Source organism: Peromyscus californicus, unplaced genomic scaffold, assembly GCF_007827085.1.
Source record: "Peromyscus californicus insignis strain IS unplaced genomic scaffold, ASM782708v3 Scaffold_15__1_contigs__length_86483966, whole genome shotgun sequence".
In the NCBI taxonomy this organism is placed as follows: Eukaryota; Metazoa; Chordata; class Mammalia; order Rodentia; family Cricetidae; genus Peromyscus; species Peromyscus californicus.
The window spans coordinates 76,367,769-76,389,343 of NW_026294447.1; the positions used below are offsets into that span (position 1 = coordinate 76,367,769).

At 43.8% G+C, this 21,575-nt stretch overlaps 2 protein-coding genes across 3 annotated transcripts in view; one reads left to right on the forward strand and one right to left on the reverse strand.

Moving 5' to 3' along the window:
- Positions 1-18,942, forward strand: Vti1b (vesicle transport through interaction with t-SNAREs 1B). Of its 2 annotated transcripts, none has more exons than XM_052739465.1 (6): positions 1-473; positions 8,177-8,235; positions 9,480-9,671; positions 14,376-14,549; positions 17,317-17,378; positions 18,633-18,942. In XM_052739465.1, exons 1-6 carry the CDS (start codon positions 359-361, stop codon positions 18,727-18,729), a joined length of 699 nt encoding a protein of 232 aa, XP_052595425.1. In that variant the 5' UTR covers positions 1-358; the 3' UTR covers positions 18,730-18,942. The 2 variants fall into 2 exon arrangements, with proteins under 2 accessions (XP_052595425.1, XP_052595427.1); XM_052739467.1 differs by lacking the exon at positions 1-473 and adding an exon at positions 992-1,094.
- Positions 18,911-21,575, reverse strand: part of Arg2 (arginase 2) — a 26,174-nt gene continuing 23,509 nt past the window's right edge. Inside the window, exon 8 of the mRNA XM_052739463.1 lies at positions 18,911-19,378. Coding sequence (XP_052595423.1) covers positions 19,173-19,378 — 206 coding nt within the window. The 3' untranslated portion in view covers positions 18,911-19,172. The remainder of the gene's footprint in view (positions 19,379-21,575) is intronic.

A 21,575-nucleotide genomic window follows, 5' to 3' on the forward strand; every position in this document is an offset into this window, starting at 1 on the left:
CGGCCGAGGCGCCCGTCCCGCGGGCCCCCTCGGGCATCTTCGCCTTGGTACCTCCCCATCCCCGGCTGGCTGTCTCCAGGTCGGCGACAGCTGCTCGTCCCCCGCGCGGCGCCGGGCCCCTGAAGTAGCGGGGAGTGGTCCCCGCCCGGGCTTTCCGTCAGGCTTTGGCGCCTGGCGCCCGCGCGGTGACAGCAGGGGGAGGGCGTCCGGCTTGGAGGACCCCGGAAGCGCCTGCTTCCGGGCCGCCCAGGTCCGGCGGTCGCGGTGATGGCTTCGGGACCGGGCAGCTGAGCGCCGAGGTGGGAGTGGGCCCTGCGCCCGGAGTCTCAGAGGCCGACGCTCACGGGCAGCTTGCGCCATGGCCACCTCCGCCGCCTCCTCCGAGCATTTCGAGAAGCTGCATGAGATCTTCCGCGGCCTCCTTGAAGACCTACGAGGGGTGCCCGAGCGGCTGCTGGGGACCGCGGGGACCGGTGAGGCGGGGGCGGGACCAGACCAGGAGAACTCCGCCCGGTGCTGTCCTCCCAGAGGCGAACCCGGGTTCCCCGCTTCCCGTTCGGACACGCCCCCTGCTGCAATCGGTCCCGCGACGCCCAGGGTCTCCTGCAGCCCCTTGGCGTGACAGGGGGCGTGCAAAGGGATAGACATTAGGGTGTCGTCTCAGGGATCCTCTCTTGTCCTCAGCCCCCCCAATTCTTAGTTATCTGCCTCTCCCAGGAGCATCGGAGGTTCTTAAATCTGCGGACCCGTGTTTCAGTATGATGACTTTTAAAAAAAGAATCGTAAGATTGGGGGTTGGGGATGTAGGAGTTTGGCAGTTTGGTAGGCAATGCAATAATTCTATGGTTAGAATTATTTAAAAATAATAAATAGGTGAGACATAGGAGGGAGGTGAGGGAAGTCAAACAGCCACATTGAAGAGGAACTTGAATGTCTCACATGAAGACTCTTTTGATGTCTTAGGGGAAATCAGTAAGGACCATACGCAGCTGAGTCATGTGGATTTCATTTTAGAAGCAAGGCTGCGGTAGCTGGATAGAGGATGTGAGAATGGATATAAGGCTGTGTTAGGAGCTTCCGTGGCAGTGGACTAGGTAAGCATGGGAATCTGGAGAGTGAGCATTAAACCCAACAGGTGGCTCTGAGGCAGATTTATGAGACTGGTGTGTAAGAGTAGGAAGAAAGATTGAAGAGTGCGTGTTTTCTCACGTGATCAGTTGAGTGTATGAACGTAAATATGAGGAGCAGATTCGTTTGAGTTGTAGATGAGACTGCCTACCTGTGGAGTGTATTCTGTATCTAGCCTGACAAAATATTCTTCTGCCATTAAAAACATTATGAAGAATTTATTAAATAGTAAAAACCAAGAATTTGCCAGTGGCAAATACTTTTAATCCCAGCACTTGGGATGTAGAAACAGGAGAATCTGTGTGAGTTAAAGGCCAGCCTGGTCTACCTAGTAACATAGAGCGTTCCAGACAAGATTTTATATAGTGAGACACTATCGAGGGACGGGGGGAGATAAGGAGGGAATGGAGAAACAGAGAGGAGAGACACTGTCTTCAGACTGGCTTGATAGCATTGTGACCTTGCCAGTTATTTTAACCAAAGCAGTTTCCTCTACAGAATAAAACATAGTGTCTAACTTCATGGGCGTTTTGTGAAGAGTAAATGAGTTAAGATACGTAAAGCCCTTAAAAATACCGTCTGGCAATAGTAAGAGCTACTAGCTTTTGTTAATATATGGGAGCTTGCTGTTTTATTTACATTTAAAATATTAGCTCTTTATACAGCTATTCTTAGGATGCTCTTTTCTGTTTGTTGGGTTTTGGTTTTCTTGTTTCTCTGTGTTGCCCTGACTGACCTGGAACCTAATCTATAGACCAGGCTGGCCTTGAACTCACAAATACACCTGCCTCTGCCTCCTGAGTGCTGGGATTAAAGGCAAGCACCACCATGCCTGGTCTCAGAACACTTACTTTCTAATGTTCTCAGCACTTTGTATATTTATGATATAGTAGATTGTTTGTCTTTCTGTTACTAGAAAAGGAGTTTGGAAGTGTGGTCTACAAATCGGCACCATCAACACCACCTGGGACCTTGTTAGATGCGCACACTCGGGCCCTACCCAGACAAACAGAATCAGTAACTATTGTGACAAGCAGTCTGTCTTAACTGTGCTCATAAAGATTTCTGGTGCTGGCTTAAGTTTCAGAACCAATGTGTTGGTTAAACGGTGCTGCTGCTCCTGGCTGGCCATGCCGGCGGAGGAGAGTGCTGATCGGAAGAATCACAGCCTTTTTAGGCTTTATTGGGGGGGGGGGGAGAGGACAGACTGAAGGAAGGAGCGGAAAGGAAAGAGAAGAAGGGGGGAGAGGACAGACAGAAGGAAGGAGCGGAAAGGAAAGAGAGGGACGCACAGAGGATCCACCCACTTTTTAGGCTGGGACGCCGTAGCAGGCTGATGACATGATTAAGGACAATTCTTACACAAAGAACTAGAAATAAAATAGTATTTTGTTCTGTTAGCATGTATCATAAACTCCCAGGAATAGTACCCAACACATCTTTATCTGAGTGTCGTAGTGCACGCTCAGGAGGCAGAGGCAGGGGATGGGTCTCGATGAGTTCAAGGCCAGCCTGAATTCAGACAGTGAGACTCTGTCTCAAAAAAAATAAACTACATAACAAATAAAATAATTTGTTAAATTATTTTAAATATCATTTTTGGTTGGTTAAGGTACTCAGTTCTTAGAAGAAAATAGCTGAGTAAGCAGACTATTTCTATTTTTTTTTTCACATTTTCATTACTCTTCAAGTTGATGTACACACCTATTAAAACAACCAAAGCAACAGAGATACTTATTTCCCCAAAGTGTAGTCTGTGTTCTCTCTTGGCCCTTGAAGGATCGCTGTCACTTGTGTCCTGGTTTAGGAAGTTTTTTGTGGCAGTGGCAGTCTTACCATGGATGATACTCATTGATCTCTTTATACCATTCATCACCCACAGCCTTGCATCCTCTGAAGAGCTTTCTCTAAAGCCTCAGAGTGCTGCAGTTTGTCACCTAATTGGCCTGTTGAATGAAGTTTTGATTTTGTGGTACCTGTAGACATGTGTCCCTGGGATAAAATGATGGACAGTTTTCTGTTTTCATTTGCTTGAATTCTAGTGTCTATCCCCGAGTCCCGGTTTTGTTTTGTGTATATGTGTGTGGAGATGAGAGGGCAGCTTATGTTTTCCTCGTCCAAAAACATGGGTCCTGGGGATTCAACAGGTTACCAGGCTGCAGCAAACACTGCAGCCTGCTAAGTAGTCCTGCCAGCCCTGTCTGTATTTTAAGAGCTAGGAAGGAAACTTGAAGTACCACGCCCATGCCGAGCAGTAAACACTAGTCACTCACAGGTTACAGAATTTTAATTACTTCATCTCTGGTGAGTTTTGTTGCTTGTTTGTTTGTTTGTTTGTTTGTTTGTTTGTTTGTTTGTTTTTTGCTCTGGGTCTCTGGACTACTGTGAAAAGCAATGGTAGTTCCTAGTATTTGAAAGTTGACTGTGCCTGGTACTTGCTAAGTGCCCTCTGAAGTCAGTATTACTCATGGCACTTACAAATGAAACAGGTTGAGAGAGCTGATGTTTCTGTTCTCTTCCATCAGATAAAGTAAGCACGTTGTTAGTCTACAGATAGACTCTGTAGGTCATAGAAATGCCACACTAGGGCGCTAAAAGCAAATGAATCCTGTGTTTTCAAGATCTTGGTGAAACTGAAGTTTTTCTCACTGTCTAATGAGGCAATATTCTGTAAAGAAAGGGTGCCAACCTTCATAGTACATTAATTTGAGCCTTTTCTGTTTTTCAAAGCCTGTTTCCATTTTATTCCAGAATATGGTGCTAGCCCATTTATCAAATGAAACAGTTGATCCCTTACCCTTCGCTCATACCTGACAGATTAGGTGTGTGCACATTGCTTCCAGTGGTTCACTCTTGGTTTGGGGGCCCATCCTTCCCACTATACAATTCTGCTTTGTGGTTGATTTTAGCATGCATTCTAGTTCCGCAAAAGGAGTAAGAGATTTTTTGTATTTTAGCATATTTTTCTGGTTAAGGATGTATACTTTGAGTATACCAACACCCTTCAGTTGTACACAGCCATGTCAGAAGAATTGGCTTCTGAGTCAAGAGACTTGCTTCTTAAAGCTAGTGTCCCCATGTATTCCTGTGGCCTTAGATGCCTGAGATCTGCTTCAGTGTGCGGTTCGGGTCCCAAAGAGGATGTGTGGAGTGGGAGTGGAGGTGGGGGGCTGGTAAAGGAGATGATACTATCTGAGGGTCAATCTGAGGGTCAGTCGGGGGATCCGCTTGGCTGCCAGCAGCCTTTAATTGAGAAAAGATGACACCTTTTCTACTGTATAGTTACACATAGGATTAAATGGGAGACAAGGGGCATGTGAGCTGGAGTGTAGCTTGAGGAATCTAGCATTGACCTTGACAATAGGCCCCAGTCATATGTAATGGAAGGGCCATAAGTTCCTCTTGGCTAAGAATGACTGCTTTATCAAACAGGAACTTTCTTCAAGCTCCCAAGGAAATGGAGACCCTTATCCAAATGCCTGACCTTAGCAAGAGGACTTCTGGGGAGCAGACGCTATCCTACAGTTTCTTAGTCTTACTGTATGGGCCTGTCCCCTATAACACTCCCAAAAGGGAAGGTCCTGTTGTCCTACTCTTCTCCCATTATACTGTACCATTCTGATTTCTTTACATTTATTAACTAAATTCCTGCCCTTAATGGCCTCAGGCTCAGGATCTCAATCGTAGGCATTTCATTCTTGGGATCAGGTGTCTAGTAAATCTCGTAACATTCCTGTTCTTGGTGTAATTAGGAAGGCACAGTGGAATTCCTGGTTCCACACTGGTGGAGATTTTTTTTCCAAAGAATTATTTTGTTTAGAGAGGCTACCATTGTACACATTTTTATCCTTTACAAAATTTCCCAAAAGGAAAGGCATTAATAGTGAGAATGATTAAAAATGAAAGTAAAAAGGTGCTGGAGAAGTGTGGTCTGCAATGTTGAAATGCTGGAACTTTGGTCAAGCAGCGATGGTCACCATGCAGTCCACGCCACTTAGGGGATATACTTAGTTGTCCAGGTTCTAGTTTCTATAGCTGTAAAATGAAGTTGATAATCTCTGAGATCCATCCTAGCTACAGTGTTGATTGGAGGGTAAGACTGAAGCATAAAAAAGCAGCTAGTGGCCGCTCTGTTGAATAGAGACAAGCCTCTTTTGACTTCTGAATATTTGCTTTTCTAGCATCTGTTTTTCCCAGATGTTTTTCTGTCCTAATGGGCTTTGGTGGAGGTCGAGGGGCAGCACCAGGAGGTCTAAATCATGGTGGGGGGTGTTAGGTCTCCTGGCTTCACAAGACTGACTCCTGACTACCTTGCTGTGAATGGTACAGTTCCCACAGTAATGCAGCTTGACATAGAGTTTGGGACACACGTAAGCATCAGACACTTGCTTTGAAAATGTCCCTGACGGCAGCCTTTTCCATGTTAACAGAGAAAAAGTAAGACTGACACAGCTATAGAAAATCCAGGCAGGAAAGGGACACAGGTATGTACACAGTTCTGCGGCCGTGTGCTGTCTAGCTTGGGTCACCAAGATCGGTTCTGTCATAGGAGTGTTATGCCCAGATCGCGGGGACCCCCAAAGGACCACCACGGAGACCGAATCCCGCATGTAAAAGCAGAGAGCCTTTATTTCAAGCTCCAGAGCTCAGTCCCTCTGTCTGTCCGACACAGCGGTGAGAGCAGAGAGCCCTGAGCTCAGGTGGGGCAGAGTTTTTATCATAGCAGAGGTTGGTGTGAGGGGATTTCCAGGGTCCAGGACCCTGATTGGCTGACATTTGTCTAAGGGGTATCTGTAAAACAAAAATAGGTGTGTGCTAGACTCAAGGATATCTGACCATCTTATCTAATAATTGGAATGTTTGGGCTGTCAGGTACTTCCTCACCCCTGGGTGGATCCCAGGGTGGTATCAGTTTAAGGCTTTTCCTGGATCTGGGTGTTGCCTGCCAGTAAGCCTGTCACAGAAGCTGTGTCTGTGCCCCTAAGTCTGTCATGGTCAAGCTGATTTGGGGCCCCTCCACAGGAGTAGTGACACTCAACTTTTTGAGGCACATTTATTACAAAAGAGTACATTATTGCTCTGTGCAAGTGGCCAATCTTGATGGCAAGTATTACTTTTTTTCAATATTGGTGGCTCAGAGCACAGCCCCTCAGGAACAGGAACGTGCTTTGGTGTCCATATCAGTTACATCACAGATGGTCAAGATGTGTGCACCATTTGCCAGGGCTAACCTTTTCCCCGTTTTTATTGTTGTTGTTTAATTAATGGATCCTTGGGTTTGGTTTGGGATTTTCATTTGTTTTGTAAGCAGTATGAAAAATAGTTCGCCGGGCGTGCCTTGTGTATGTTGGGGAGGATCAAACAACAGGGGTGGACATGGGACATGGTGAGTCGGGAGGTGGGGGCAAGAGGATCAGAAGTTCAGGGTCGTGCTTGGCTACACTGTAAGTGGGGAGTTTTGAACTATAGGAGACCCTGTCTTAAAACAGGGAAAAATGAGTTAAAAAACTATTGTAACAATGGTAACTTTGGTTTTTTGGTTTGTTTGTTTTTGTTTTTCGAGACAGGGTTTCTCTGTAGCTTTGGAGTCTGTTCTGGAACTCGATTTGTAGACTAGGCTGGCCTCGAACTCACAGAGATCCACCTGCTTCTCCTTCTGCTGGGATTAAAGGCCTAAGCCACCACTGCCCGGCTGTAACTTTGTAATGAGTAGATTATGTGTAGATTTCCATTTGTAGCTCTTTCAGGGGAATGCTTTTTTTTTTTTTTTGTTTTCGTTTTTGTTTTTTTGTAGCTCTGGAACGCACTATGTAGACCAGGTTGGCCTCAAACTCATAGATCCATCAACCTCTGCATGGCGTTAAAGGTGTGAGCCAGCACAGTGAATGCATACATTTTTAAAAATTCAAATTCTTCACAAATGAAACTGATTGCTGCTTGTTAGATATGAAGGCATGATCTGCTTTCTTGTTTTACAGCCATAGAAATGAAGAAAATTACCCAAGCTTTCATGTTAAGGCAGGTCCAATCCTGGTTCTAGAACCTAGTCCCCCTGACTAACCAGAGCTCTCCCTTCTACAGAAGTTCACCAGCATTCCAAGTACCTTAATAATTTTTACTATGTCAGGTGCCATTTTTATTGTCATTTAGACATTATTCCTTTATCAGTGTGTTCAAATAAAATATATGTGTCTAATATATTAGTTAGCTTCAAAGGAAATGTATGTTTTAAGTGGAAAATCTTCATATTATAAATGATCAGAAGAAACATAGTAAAGGTGAAATAATCTTCATTTAGATATTATTACTTTGAAACTGAAGCTTTTTCTCTTATTGCTAAAAGGGAAGATCAGGAATTTCTGTTAAAGACAAAAACCAGCCAGGAGTGGTTATAGTCACCCATAACTCTAGCATTTGGGAGACTAAGCCGGGAGGATTGCAAATTTGAAGGCAGCCTGGCCAGCATAGGGAGAGCCTAATTAAACAAACCAATAAACAAAGAAGTGCAGCACTTAAGATGGCATGCAAAGGACTGGAAGGAGTGACCGTCTCATAACGAAGTCATTATCCATGCCACCATGGGTGAGAGAGAGGTGTCACACTAGTGAGCAGAGGAGGTGAATTTTGAGTTTGTTTTTCAGAATAGTGGTGGTTACAGATTTGCTTTGGAAACCCAGTGTTGGTAGACATTCATATTGATGAGAGAATGCCTGCCCCTCCATGAGGATGGGGAGGAGAAAAGGTTACAAATGATTATTAATTTAAACCTGTAGTAGGGATGCTGTTGGCCATAGAATCAAATAATTGTTAAGCTAGACTTTGTCCTCAGCAGGAATATTTCCCTGGGTACTAAATGCCAATGCAGTAGGCATCCTTCAGGCACAGTGAGAGCAAGTCTTCAAATGTTTCTAAGCCTCTGTGGAGCAGGGGGTTAAGTGTTGCCACCCCACCCAGGGGAGAATGGGAAGGTGGTTCTAAGCAGAGGGAATGGCCTCTGCAAATGCACAGAAGCAGTAATAAATGTTTGAAATGTGCTTGTCTTTTCTAGAAGAGAAGAAGAAGCTGGTTAGAGATTTTGATGAAAAGCAACAGGAAGCAAATGAAACGGTGAGGACAGGGAGCAAGTCCTTGTTTCTTGTACTTGGTTTTGATCTTTTCTAGAAATACTGTGACTTCATAACAGGTAACCTTTTCCTGTCTACTGCCTTGGTTTTGACTGTTTGTAACTCTTAGGTTCTCCTTCATTATTGTGATAAAATACTCTGACAAAGGGGCCTGAAGGGAGAAAGGATTTGTTCTGGCTCACATTTCAAGGGTACAGTCCACTGTAGCAGACAAGTCAAGACAGCAGGTCACATCACAGAGAGTGATGATGGATACATGCTGCTGCTCAGCTCCCTTTCTCCACTCAGTCCCGGATGCTAGGTAGGGAATGGTGCCACCCACAGTGGGCATTCCTTTGCTTCCTTGAGTAATGCAATCAAAATCATCCCTTAGAGGCTACCCTAGATAACAGGTGTGTCCAGAAATTTGTCTCCTAGGTGATTCTAGATCCTGCCAAGTTAACACCACTAACCGTCACACTTATTAAATGTGGTTGATGGGTGGGAATGGGTGTTGAGGGGGCTTAACAAACACAAATAGGTAAAGTTTGAAGATTTCTGCAGTACAGGCCTTTGATAATGCATTCCTGATATGAGTAGTAGGGGCATTCCCATACCTTTCCTGAAGCTGACCACTGAGATCAGTTACTGACCTTTGTTAAACTTATTTGCACAGAAGATGTGTACTTCATGGGGCATGCATGTGTGTGTGTGCACACTTGTTTGCAGTGTTAGGTATAGAGCCTAGGTCCTCACACATGCTTGGTATTGGTAGGGAGGCACTCTCCCACTGGTACATTCATCACATGTTTGTTGTGGAAGTACACATGTATATGTGGGTACACATTCATGTGATCTCATTCTTCAGGTTCCATCCACCTGCCTTTTTCTTTATTCTTTTGAAACAGGTTCTCTCACTGGCCTGGAATTTGCCAATACTGGCCAGCTAGCACTGGAATTATAAGTACATACTACCACCCCCAGTTTTATTTACATAGGTTCTGAATTGAATTTAGGTCCTCGTATTTGCAAAGCAAGCACTTTACTGTCTCTCCAGCCCCATAACATACTTCCTTGAGTGAATGTCTACTAGAAACTATTTCAGGCGCTTAAAGTGAACATGGTGTTTGTGGCCCCTGTCACAAAATACAGTTGCTATTTTAGTAGCCTGTGGTAAAGTTTAAACTAAGCGTATGCCCAGGTTAGGGGAAAACCAGGCTGTCCACTTATCCCTTTCTGCCTACCTAGTTGGCAGAGATGGAGGAAGAACTACGGTATGCACCCCTGACTTTCCGTAACCCCATGATGTCTAAGCTTCGAAACTACCGCAAGGACCTTGCTAAGCTCCACCGCGAGGTGAGAAGTACACCTTTGACAGCCGCACCTGGAGGCCGAGGAGATGTGAAGTATGGCTCATACGCCTTAGAGAATGAGCATTTGGTAAGTGGTAAGCGTTTGGTAAGAATGAGCGGTGGTAGCTGTTCCTCCTTTAGGGCCTGTGGTACAGAACTAGATGGGCAACAGTTACATCGGTGCAGGTTGGAGTCTCGGGGGTTTTATTTTCCTGCCTTTGGCCTCTTTCCTGCATCTAGTCCATTCTCCCCACTGGTACCTGCTCTTTCTAATTCAGGTCTTCTAGACTTCTTTGTGTGCATACATATATAGAGATATAGAGCAGTACTTTGTTTCTAGCAAGCCTAGCTAGACTCTATCTTGACCTATTGCTCTGATTCCTTTTCTTCTTGAACTTTTATTCTTTTATATAAATTTTAGAATCATTTTCTCAGATATATTCCCAAAATCCAGTTTGGTTTTAAGTTTTCATTTTGTTTTTGAGGTAGGGTTTTGTATTAGCTCAAGTAATCATCCCATCTCGACCTCCTGAGTAGCTAGTCAGTTAGGATTTTAATTCATCAGAGTTTTTGTTTTTGTTTTTGCAAGATTAATGCAAGCTTTCTGTTAACTTAATCTCAAGATAGCTCAGTAACTGATAGAGAAGAAACACGGTGCTTCCCAATAGGGCCATTCTGACGCCCTAGTCCTGTAAAGTCAGCTAGAATGCATCTAACACAGAGGATTCTGACATAAAATTAGACTCTAAGAATCCATATCTTGCCAGGCGGTAGTGGCGAACGCCTTTAATCCCAGCACTTGGGAAGCAGAGGCAGGCAGATCTCTGTGAGTTCGAGGCCAGCCTGGTCTACAGAGCGAGATCCAGGAAAGGCGCAAAGCTACACAGAGAAACCCTGTCTCGTGGAAAAAACAAAACAAAACAACAACAAACCCATATCTTACACCCTTAGAGAAGCTGGCTAGATAAAGGAATAGAATAAAAACTTGACCAAGATTAAGTTTAGTGTGCTGCACTTGGATTATATTCCACAGAGAACAAAGTTGACATAGAATTTTTACAAGAAATGGAAAGGGATCCAGCATGCAAACTTAACATCTATAGAAAGGCTAGCAGTAGAATTTTAACTGCTGCTCTATGACAGGTCTTCATTAGAGTTTGAGAAACAGAGTGATACAGACTTGACCTTGCTGGTGTTAAAGAACAACATTTAGGAGTAATGTAAAACTTTGAAATGGAGGCAGGTACAGTCAAGGTAAGAGGCTGGGAACCCACGTCATGGAGCAGGTGAGGGATGCTGTACAGTGGATGAGCTCAAAAAGTTCACGGTGAGGCTGCTGTCAGTGCTCCTGTGCAAGGTCTATGAATGCATGCCTTGGGACCCCAATGCAGGTGGACACCATAGATGTCACTGACAAGCTTATAAGCTTCTGTCTGGAGGCATATGGCATGGAGCTCACAGTGATTGTACTTGGAGACATAAGCATGTGGGAGGTGGCCAAGCAGCTGGAAATGGTCATTATCAGAGTCTGATGCTGTGTCAGCTGTGACCTGTGCTCCTCCTCAGATGGCAGCCAGATCAGCACATTTTGTGTACCAGCCCAGGCAAGCGCTCACTGCCAGGGTCCCAGACTTTGATGGGGTGCCAGTTGCAGAACAGTACCAGGCACTTTGCACAGAGACCACCAGCCCAAGCTAGACAAGGGAGCTCTTCAGCTTTGCTCCAGCCTAGAGCTGCAAATACTTGCTCCTCAAAGCCCTGAGGTATGCACAGCCCTGCTTGGTGGCTGACCTGCAACAGAGCTGAGGTATACAGCAACAACCCCTTATCATGCACAGTTTAGCTCCTGCCTTATCATACACAATTTGTGAATAATAAAAAACTGAAACAACTTTGAAATGGATACATGTGAGTACACCTGTAAAGACAGGCTGGAAAAGGCAAATAGAATCTGTTAAAACAGAAATTGTAAAAATTTCTCTGGTCATTTGCTACTTTCTCCTCAAAAACAGGAGGGTTGACAAGTTCAAACATTTGTTTTAGATATATTAATTTCAGAACTTATAAGTTCTCTTGAAGGGGGGTTCTCACTGTGTTGCCCAGACTGGCCTCAAATGCCCAATTGAGCCTCCTGATTCAGCATTCAGCTGGGACCATAAACCCAAGTCCATATGTCATTGTAGATAACACATATTACCTTCAGTAGGATTATTCAACATCTAAGGTTGATTTATGTGATGTCATTTCTTGCTTTCTTTAGACTAATTATGTAAAACTTTGTTTTATTTAAATTTTTTTTTTCGAGACAGGGTTTCTCTGTGTAGCTTTACGCCTTTCCTGGAACTCGCTTTGTAGACCAGGTAGGCCTCGAACTCACAGAGATCCGCCTGGCTCTGCCTCCCGAGTGCTGGGATTAAAGGCATGTGCGCCACCACCGCCCGCCCAAAAATTTTTTTTCTTCCTTTCAGCTAATATAATTGTAGTTTATTTTTTAAGATCTATTTTTATGTGTATGGGAGTTTACCACATGCATGCAGCTCTCTCAGAGGCTACCGTTCTCATGAGGGTATTGGATCCTCTGGAACTGGAGTTCCAGATAGCTATGAGCCACTATGTGGGTGCTAGGAATTGAACCTTCCAGGTTCTCTGGAAGACAGCCAGTGCTCTTAACCACTGAGCCATCTCTCCAGCCCTACTTTGTTTATTACATTGTTTATTTTGTATGCGTGAACAGGCACATGTGTGGAAGTTTAAGGACAAAATTTGCAGGAGTCTCCATAATTGAACTCAGGTCTTCAGGTTTGGCACGGAGCCACCTCACTAGGCTCCATGTTTGCTGGGCTGGACCTCACTATATTGACCAGGCTGGCCTCAGAATTTGAGCTGTCCTCCCACTTCTACCTCCTGCTTGTTAAGATTATAAGCATGCCTCACACAAAATTGGTTTATTTGACCCTTGGTGATTTCTTCACTTACTAGTCTGTATGCTATCTGTGAAGTAAACGTTCTGCTCTAAGAATCTACTTTAAAAAAAATTTGAGACAGAGTATATTGTCCTGGAACTTGCTATTATAGACCAGGCTGGCCCTTAGCAGAGATCTCCTGCCTCCTTCCTGAGTACTGGGATTAGCAGTGTGCATCACCCCAAGCCCAAGAATCTCCCCACCCCCATACAGGGCTTCTCTATGTAGCCCTGGCTGTCCTGAATCTCAGAGATCCACCTGCCTCTGCCTCCCGAAAACCGAATTCAAGATGACATCTTTTGCCATTTGCCGCCTGTCCTGTAATGAGCTCTGTGAGCCGAGCCCCTCTTGGTTGTGTGTGCTTCGAACAGATCAGAACTTGGTACTGCACCCATCCCTGTCCCTAGTTACTAATTCTGGCCTAGGCTGCTTTTGTCGGCATGCTGTGCTTAGGATTATAGATAAAGGAAAAGTTCAATGGGGACTTTAAAATTTAGAGCTCCTGGGAGTTAGGGCACCTAAGAAGCTTACTTGAGGCCCAGATTCTACCTGCCCTGTGAACACATCACCAGTGTGATCATTTTGGAGTGTTGTTTGCCATGAGGTGAAGTTCACCAACAGAGTACAGCCACATAAGCTATTTATTTATTTATTTATTTTTTAAGAATGTGGCAATGTCTCTGGCTTTTAATGACTTCTGTGCGAGAAAGCATGCTTTATATGGTCCCCAAGTCCTCAGTATCCGTCAAGCCCATCTTCAGTGAACTAATTTTCCAGAGTTTTAGAGTTAGTCGTTTACTTGTGGCACTATTAAAGTTCAAGGGTAGCCGGGCATGATGACACGCTTGCAGGTCCAGCACTCGGAGGTTGAGCCAGGAGGGTCATGATGAGTTTGAGGCCAGCTTGAATTACAGCGACTGTCTCAAAAAAACAAATGTGAGTAAATATTTAAACAAATAGTTTTAAAGTTGCAGGCTCTTTGCATTATCAGGTCCTTTTTGCACCTCCCCTGCCCAGTCCGGTTGTTGACTGAAGTTTCTAGTAACCAACCAGTTACGTGTTCATGATAGATTTTAACTGGTCCACAGCAAACTGCTCCAGCTTTCAGTTTGTTTTGTTTGAGTCTCTTCTCTTGCCTCACAGAAGTATAGCAGGCAGTGGGATGCACCTCTTTAGTCTGTGACCTTGAACAGGATCTGACAATTCATTAGTATCTTTGATTCTATTTTAGAAGCACAGCTGGCCAGCTTTTCATACTCACTGCAGCTGAATACTCAGCCTTGAGTTGAAAATATTTTTTAAAAATATTGTATCTACCCTGGTGTGGTGGCCCATACCTGTTTTATCCCAGCACTTGGGAGGCAGAGGCAGGTGGATGTCTGAGTTGAAGCCAGCCTGGTCTACAGAGTGAGTTCCAGGACTGCACAGTGAGACCGTCTCAAAAAAAAATTCTAACTGAGGGATCCTTTGCCTTCTTTTGACATCCATGGGCACTTTGGTGCATACATACATATCCTTGCAAACTTCCTCATATATGCTGTCATCATTCTCTTGAACCATAACTATTTACATAGCATTTACCTTTCATCAGGTATAATTAATCTAAAGATAATGTGTTGGGAGGATGTATATATGTTAATATGCAGATACTACACTATTTTACATGTGGACTGCAGCAGGAGTGTCCTAGAACCAATGCCCTGCAGATATAAAGGAAAAACTAATGAAATGATTGCTCATTGTGACCTTTTACACTCACAAGGACTGTATTGACAATAAACTTAGAATGACTAAAGATGTCTAACACGGCTCTTCCCTACTTCTGTCAGAATCGGCTACAGTCTCAAAGAGCATTGCTTCTACAAGGCACTGAAAGCCTGAACCGGGCCACCCAGAGCATTGAGCGTTCTCATCGGATTGCCACAGAAACTGACCAGATTGGTACAGAAATCATAGAAGAGTTGGGGGAGCAACGAGACCAGTTGGAACGTACCAAAAATAGAGTAAGTCTGGGCAATATGTGAAGTAGGTGCGTCCTCCATACAAAGGCCAGACACTACAGCAGGACTGAATTCTGGGAATAACTTTGTTCTTCTCCCCACCCCTCCTCCCACATACAATATACTTTTCTTAATTTTTAAATTGCTTGGCTAAGAAATTCCCCCTTAGAATTAATTTTACAGAGCTAGGGAGATGGGTCAGTTAATAAAAGTAGCAGCTCATATCTGTAACCCCGGAGTTAGGGGATGAGGATTAGAAACAGTTGGATCTTTGGAGCTTGTTACTAGCCAGTGTGGCCAGGTTTATGTGAGAGATCCCTTTCTTAGTAAGGTGGAGAGCAGTCCAGGAAGGCACCCTCCATTCCCACACAGACGTGCACATACAACACACACACATACATACCAAAAAAATACATGTATGTGTATATATTTGTGACTGAGTCTCATTTAAGCCTGGCTGCTGGCCTGGAATTCAGTGATCCTCCTGCCTCTGCCTCCTGGGATTAAAGTTGTGTGCCACCATGCTAGACCACAAAGAAGTAATTTTTATCTTTAAGATTTAGAAATCATTAGAAGTTTTGTTTCTGAAGAATCTGATTTATGCCACTCCGTCTCCTACTTTATTCATTACAAGAGAATGTGAAAACACATGCAAGGATTCAGTGTCATCAGCATATTTTAATTTCAGATCTAGTGGCATATTTTTCTGTTCTTAAAAAAATAAATGTATACAGGTCATTTGCCTGCACATATGTCTCTGTACCACGTAGGCAAGAGGAGGACATTGGATTCCCTGGGACTGGAGTTAGATGGTTTTGAAGCTGCCATACAGGTCCTGTCAATCAAACCTGGGTCCTCTGATCGAGCAGCAAGTGCTCTTGACGGTTGAGCCACCTCTCCAGCCCTATTTCTCTACTCTTATGAAAACACTATCCACTTATGTGACTATTTTTAACGCAAAGCCTCTTTTTTCCCACATGTCAAAAACAGTACAACTGATAGTTTATTGGTTTATAAATTATAGTTCAATCCCTTTAACCTAAGGTAAGTTGCTCCATTGAGGGAAGAAAGCAGAAATGTAGGTCAACTGATGACTGACTGTATTGAGCTTCTCTGGTCTACTATGATTGTAAGAGGCTTTGGGAAATTCCTTTTTCCATTATATAAATGGGATAGTTTACTTCAAATTTAAAGAATAAAGAAATAGTTTGCCTGTTGAATGTTATATATATTTATTTTTCTCTTTTTTTTTTTTTTTTTTGTTGTTGTTTTGTTTTTGTTTTTGGAAACAGGGTTTCTCTGTGTAGTTTTGGTGCCTGTCCTGGATCTTGCTCTGTAGACTTGGCTGGCCTCGAACTCACAGAGATCCACCTGGCTCTGCCTCCTGAGTGCTGGGATTAAAGGCATGCACCACCACTGCCCAGCTCCTGAGGCAAATCTTAACTGAAAACATTGTAGCCAGGATTTGGACAGAAAAGTACTAGCTCATTGTGAGGATTTGATTTCTTGTACATCTTATTAAAGGGATTCCTTCCCCCCCCCCATTTTCCTATTTTGTGCAAATTCACAATAAAGTGCTACTCTCAAGGCAAATTGCTAATAGATTGTGTAAGTTTTGGGTCTTGAATATACTTTGTAGATTGGTTGAACTTAAAACACCAAAGATTGATCTGAGAGAGTGACTTACCAAGGCCACAGAGCAGCAGTAACAGATAGCAAGTAGCATCAGTGAAATGTCCTTCTGCTAACTAGATTAGGAACAGGTAATCAAATGAGAAAGGTACACTGGGGCTAATTCCTTTCTCCATTCAATATAACTACTCAAGCAAGTAAAGAAAAAAAATAACCAAGATCCTAAAAGCAGGACTAAAGAGCAGCACTTTCTGCTCTTGCAGAGGACCCAGATCCAGGGGATCTGATGCTCACTTCTGACTTGGGTGAACACCAGACATGCACGTGGTACACATACATACATTGAGGCAAATACTCATACATACAAAATAAATCCTTAAAAAGAAAAAAATAAGTGAACACCAACTCAAGAGGCTCTCCTAGTGTTTGATGAGATTCACATCTTAAATTGTCCTGCAGTCCCTGGCCAGGTACAGATGAAGCCTTCCTATTTGGCAGTCAGAAAGGTTTGGTGCTACAACTGTGGCACTGTTCTTTTTTTTTTTTTTCTCCTAAGACAGGGTCTCATTTGGTAGTTCTGGCTGTTTTGGAAATCACTACGTAGACCAGGCTGTCTTCAATTCACAGAGCCTGCTTCTGCTTCCCATGTGCTAGGATTAAAGGTATACACCGCCATGCCTTTAGCCTTCCTGTGTGCATAGCCAGGTTGAAGGATTAGTTTCCTCGCATCTACCCACTCCTACAGGAACAATGAGCCACAGCCATTCCCTCCTCGATAAGCACCCACATGCCTTGACCTTTCTAGGTTCTTTCACTAAGACTCAAGTATAAGCCATTAAATCCATTGCATTTCTTTTTTTTTTTTTTTTTTTTTTTTTTTTTTTGGTTTTTGGTTTTTCGAGACAGGGTTTCTCTGTGTAGCTTTGTGCCTTTCCTGGAACTCACTTGGTAGTCCAGGCTGGCCTCGAACTCACAGAGATCCGCCTGGCTCTGCCTCCCGAGTGCTGGGATTAAAGGCGTGCGCAACCACCGCCCGGCCCCATTGCATTTCTTAACGAAGATGTTTTAGTACCCACTGTTCAAATTCTATAGAATTTTTTTCAAAGGAGAAGGAAATGATTGTTATTTTCTCTTTCAGCTGGTCAACACAAATGAAAACTTGAGCAAAAGTCGAAAGATTCTCCGCTCAATGTCCAGAAAGTAAGTTAAAAAACAAAACAGAACAACAAAACCTCAACTTCTTGAGACTTAATGTATTTCAACTAAGAAAGCTTAAAACAGTAACTTAACAAATGTCCTAATAAATAACCTTAGTGCTATACAAGCGCTCCACCCAGCACTCACCATCCAAAGAAGAACGTAGGTTGGTGCAGTTAAAATCTCAGGATAGAGTCCTTTGTTAAAGCAGTGGGAAGCTTGTCTGCTGGACACTGTTAACGTCAGTTTCCGTTTCTCAGAGGAGACCTAAGGAACGGATAGGCTTTTCTACTCCCTGAGCAGCTTTGTCAACGCCCAGTGTGAGCACTGATAGTGCTTAGTTCCTGCCTTTCATGGCAGACCCTTTTGGGAGTCCTGTCCTGTTAGCAAGAAATATTAAACAAGCTGGCAGGTGGTAAAGGTGGTTGTGGGATGAGTTGAGGGGGAGAAGCATCTCCAAAGTTGTCCTCTGACTGCCACAAGTGAACTGTGGCGGTGCACACATATGTGTGTGCACACATGTGCTAATTAGAACAACACAACCAATCTGAGGTAAGTACTAACAGCAGCAAAAACAAGGCCAAAGGGGAGGTAGTGACGCTGGGCTAACCTGGCTGTATAGTAGTGTGGCACGTCTTTGTGTACATGCGAGCTAACAAGAACTATAATAATCTGGTCATTTAACTAGCAATTGGAGTAGAATTTTCCCAAACAGTGGTAAATTCCTTGTGAGATAAGGAGAAAGATGATAATCTGAAGTAAATTTTTTAGAGTGACTGTTCAGGTAGCAGAGCAGAGGGAGAGATGAGGAAGGGAGAAGTTACAAGAGACTAAAAAGCAGTACTCAAGGCCACTAGTTACTTGACCTAAAAGCAGGACCCATCCATGAGCTTAATGAACTTTGAAACTGAAGTATACCTCAAACCCTGCTTCTAATGTGCACTCAGAGCTGTATGTATAACTGATAGGACCATATTTAAAGCAGCAGAAATACAAGTGGAGGATATTTTTAGAATTAAGAAGCCATGTTTATGTTTTGGTATTTATATTCCTGTTTTCCACATGTCTGATGTACTAAGTGATGTCCTTCAGTTACAGCTGAAGAGCACCATGAATTGTCAGTAGCCCAAGGACTTAGGCCTTGGTGCTAAGTGACTGTGAATGAACACAGACTTCATCTGCCTCACTGTATCCAGCATTAGAAACAGCTAGACCTAAGGCTATCCAGACTCATGTCTGCTTACTCTGTCTTTGTAGAGTGATAACCAACAAGCTGCTGCTTTCCATCATCATCTTACTGGAGCTAGCCATCCTGGTCGGTCTTGTGTACTACAAATTCTTTCGACACCATTGAACTTCCTGGAGGGAAGGGCTTGTGGACCAGAACCTTGACTCTGAAGGAACGGTGTTAGGCATATATATTGCTGCTGTGGGCTAACAGTTCAAGAATGCATTGTGTAGCCAGACTCTGGGGGGGCGGGCCATGGAAAACCACATCAATGTGAAGGAACCGCAACAAGACCAGTATGATATACTAAGGTAATAAATGCTGTTTATGACTCCTTCAGATTTACACGTATAACATTAATATCTTGTAAACTTCAAAAAGAAACAAAAAACCCAAATACTTTGACAGTAGTAGTATTGGTTACCAAATAGAGAAGGGGAATTTTACAGCTGTGAGTGCACAGATGTTCGCATTAAGGCAATATTGCTCCAGACAGCTGCTTATACTTGTCCCCTTCACTGCCTTGCAACTCTGAATGCCGTTGTGAAAGGTGCAGTTTACAGTATTTCCTAAATTCTCACACGTTCTTCATTTTCTGATTCATCTGGCGAGCTAGGAGTAGGAAGGTGGTCATAGACAATATGTCCTCCTTCTCTTGTCTGCCCGAAACTTGAAGCAATCACGTCCACCGCTAGGCTGGCTGTGGCCTTGGCCTCTTCCTCTGAAGTGGCCAAGTGAGGATTGACTTCAACAAGATCCAGAGCTGACAGCAACCCTGGAACAATAAAGGTAGGAGAAGACCTTAGAAAACTCCTGCTGGGCGGTGGTGGCGCACGCCTTTAGTCCCAGCACTTGGAGGGCAGAGGCAGGTGGATCTCTGTGAGTTCAAGGCCAGCCTGGTCTACAAAGCGAGTTCCAGGACAGACTCCAAAGCTACACAGAGAAACCCTGCCTCGGAAAACCAAAAAAAAAAAAAAAAAAAAAAGAAAAAAACCATTCCCTACTGCTACTTCCATTGAGGGCTGTTCCACCTGGTAGAAAATCCCAGGTAAATTCCCAGCACCCACATGGTAGCTCAGTAGTGTCTACAGTTCTTAATTCCAAAAGATCCAACACCTTCAGATCTCCATGGGCACCAGTCATGTGGGTATTCATCCATATATGTAGGCAGAACACTCATACACACTCACAATGTGAAGCCCTTTGCACCTCATCCACTTGACCACAAGTGTAAGTTAAAAGAATAACTGCATTAGGACTGAAAAATTATAAAGTCGACACCTGTTCAACTACTGTAATAAGCGCTGTCTGTCAGGCTTTCAGGCATCTTATCTGTTTGGGATTTTTATTGGTCCTTTTCCCTCCCACCCAGTGCTATGGATTGAACCCAGGGTCTTATGCATCCTTTACCACAGAGCTGTATTCCAGCCCCATCAGTACTTTTTACCCTTTTGTTAAGGTGTGTATGTTTGTGCTCGTGTGTGTGTGTGTGTGTGTGTGTGTGTGTGTGTGTGTGTGTGTGTGTATATACACCTGCCACTGTGTGCATGTGGAGATCAGAAGACAATCTCGGGTATTGGTCTTCATTTCTACTTTGAGATGGAGTCTCTTCAGTTGCACATGCCAGGATATCTGGCCCTCAAGTTTCTGGAGATTCTCATGTCTCCATCTTGCCACAGGAACATGGGGATTACAGACATGTGCTATCTCTGGCATCCAAACTCAGGTCTTCATGTTTGTGCAATTGATTTACCAAACAGCCATTTCCCTATCAGTATCTCTTAAAGTACCACCCCACATGCCCCAAGTATAGTAACTGCTGTTAACTTTCTTTGTTCTGAGACAAGGTCTTGCTATCCCAGGCTAGCGCAAACTTTCATGACTCGGTTCTAAGAAGAGTTTCCACATATGACACAAATTTTGTCTTATCTGACTGGCCTAGCGCCTTGGCATTTGGTCAAAGAGAAGGATCCAGCCATGTGTTGACTGGTTCAGTCTGGATTCCAGTTGCCTTCTCTGAGGTTTCAGTTTGTGCCTCAGCATTGTTCATTTGTCTGGAGTGGGCTGAGGGAAAGGAAAGAGCCTCTCCCTGTCTGCCTTCCCCTTCTTTCCCCCCTTATCTGGCCTACTTCCCTTCAGACATTTTCCCCCAGGACAAGGTTTCTCTGCATGGCCATGCTGGAACTCACTCTGTAAACCAGTCTGGCCTCAAACTCAGATCCACCTGCCCCTTGAGTGCTAGGATTAAAGGCATGCACCACCACTGCCCAGTGTGGTGATGTATTGTGTACCCTAATAAACTTGCCTGAGGATCAGAGGACAGAGCCAGCCACTAGATTAGACATAGAGGTCAGGCAGTGGTGGCACACACCTTTAATCCCAGCACTTGAAATCTCATGCCTTTGCTTGGGAAGCACACATGCCCTTAATCCCAGGAAGTAATATGACAGGGCAGAGAAAGGTATATAAGGGGTGAGGAAACAGGAACTCTCTTAAGGCTGAGGATTTTATAGAGGTAAGAACTAGTGGCTGGCTGCTCAATTTCTCTGATCTTTCAACTTTTACCCTGATATCTGGCTCTGGGTTTTTTATTAAAAGACAGTCTAAGATTTGAATAACAGCCCAGCACTTCCTGGGTTTAGATTTTTAATTTAGTCAGTTACTCTGGGTTAATCTACCTCTTAAAGAGTGATCTGAACAAACTAGAATTCATTATCACAAGTATTTAAGAATATTTAGAGTGGCTATAAAGTCAAAGTATATTCTAATACCTGATGGTTTACTTATGGTACATTATGATACGTGACAAACTGTACAGTGGTTCTTACGTTCTTAGTGATGCATAGTTGAGTGTATTGTACAAAACTACAATGACCAAGGATATTAACATTGCATTGTCATTATTTCCTGCACAGGTAACTTGTGTCCCTAGTGATTTGTGTCTTATTCCTACTGGTTGAACCTAGCATCTC

Bases quoted from the DNA above. Each gene is read 5' to 3' on its own strand.
- Vti1b (XM_052739465.1), top strand. From the start codon at position 359: ATGGCCACCTCCGCCGCCTCCTCCGAGCATTTCGAGAAGCTGCATGAG. The intron at 14,550-17,316 runs GTAAGTCTGGGC...TTTCTCTTTCAG, and splicing joins TGGAACGTACCAAAAATAGA to CTGGTCAACACAAATGAAAA. The intron at 17,379-18,632 runs GTAAGTTAAAAA...CTGTCTTTGTAG, and splicing joins CTCCGCTCAATGTCCAGAAA to AGTGATAACCAACAAGCTGC.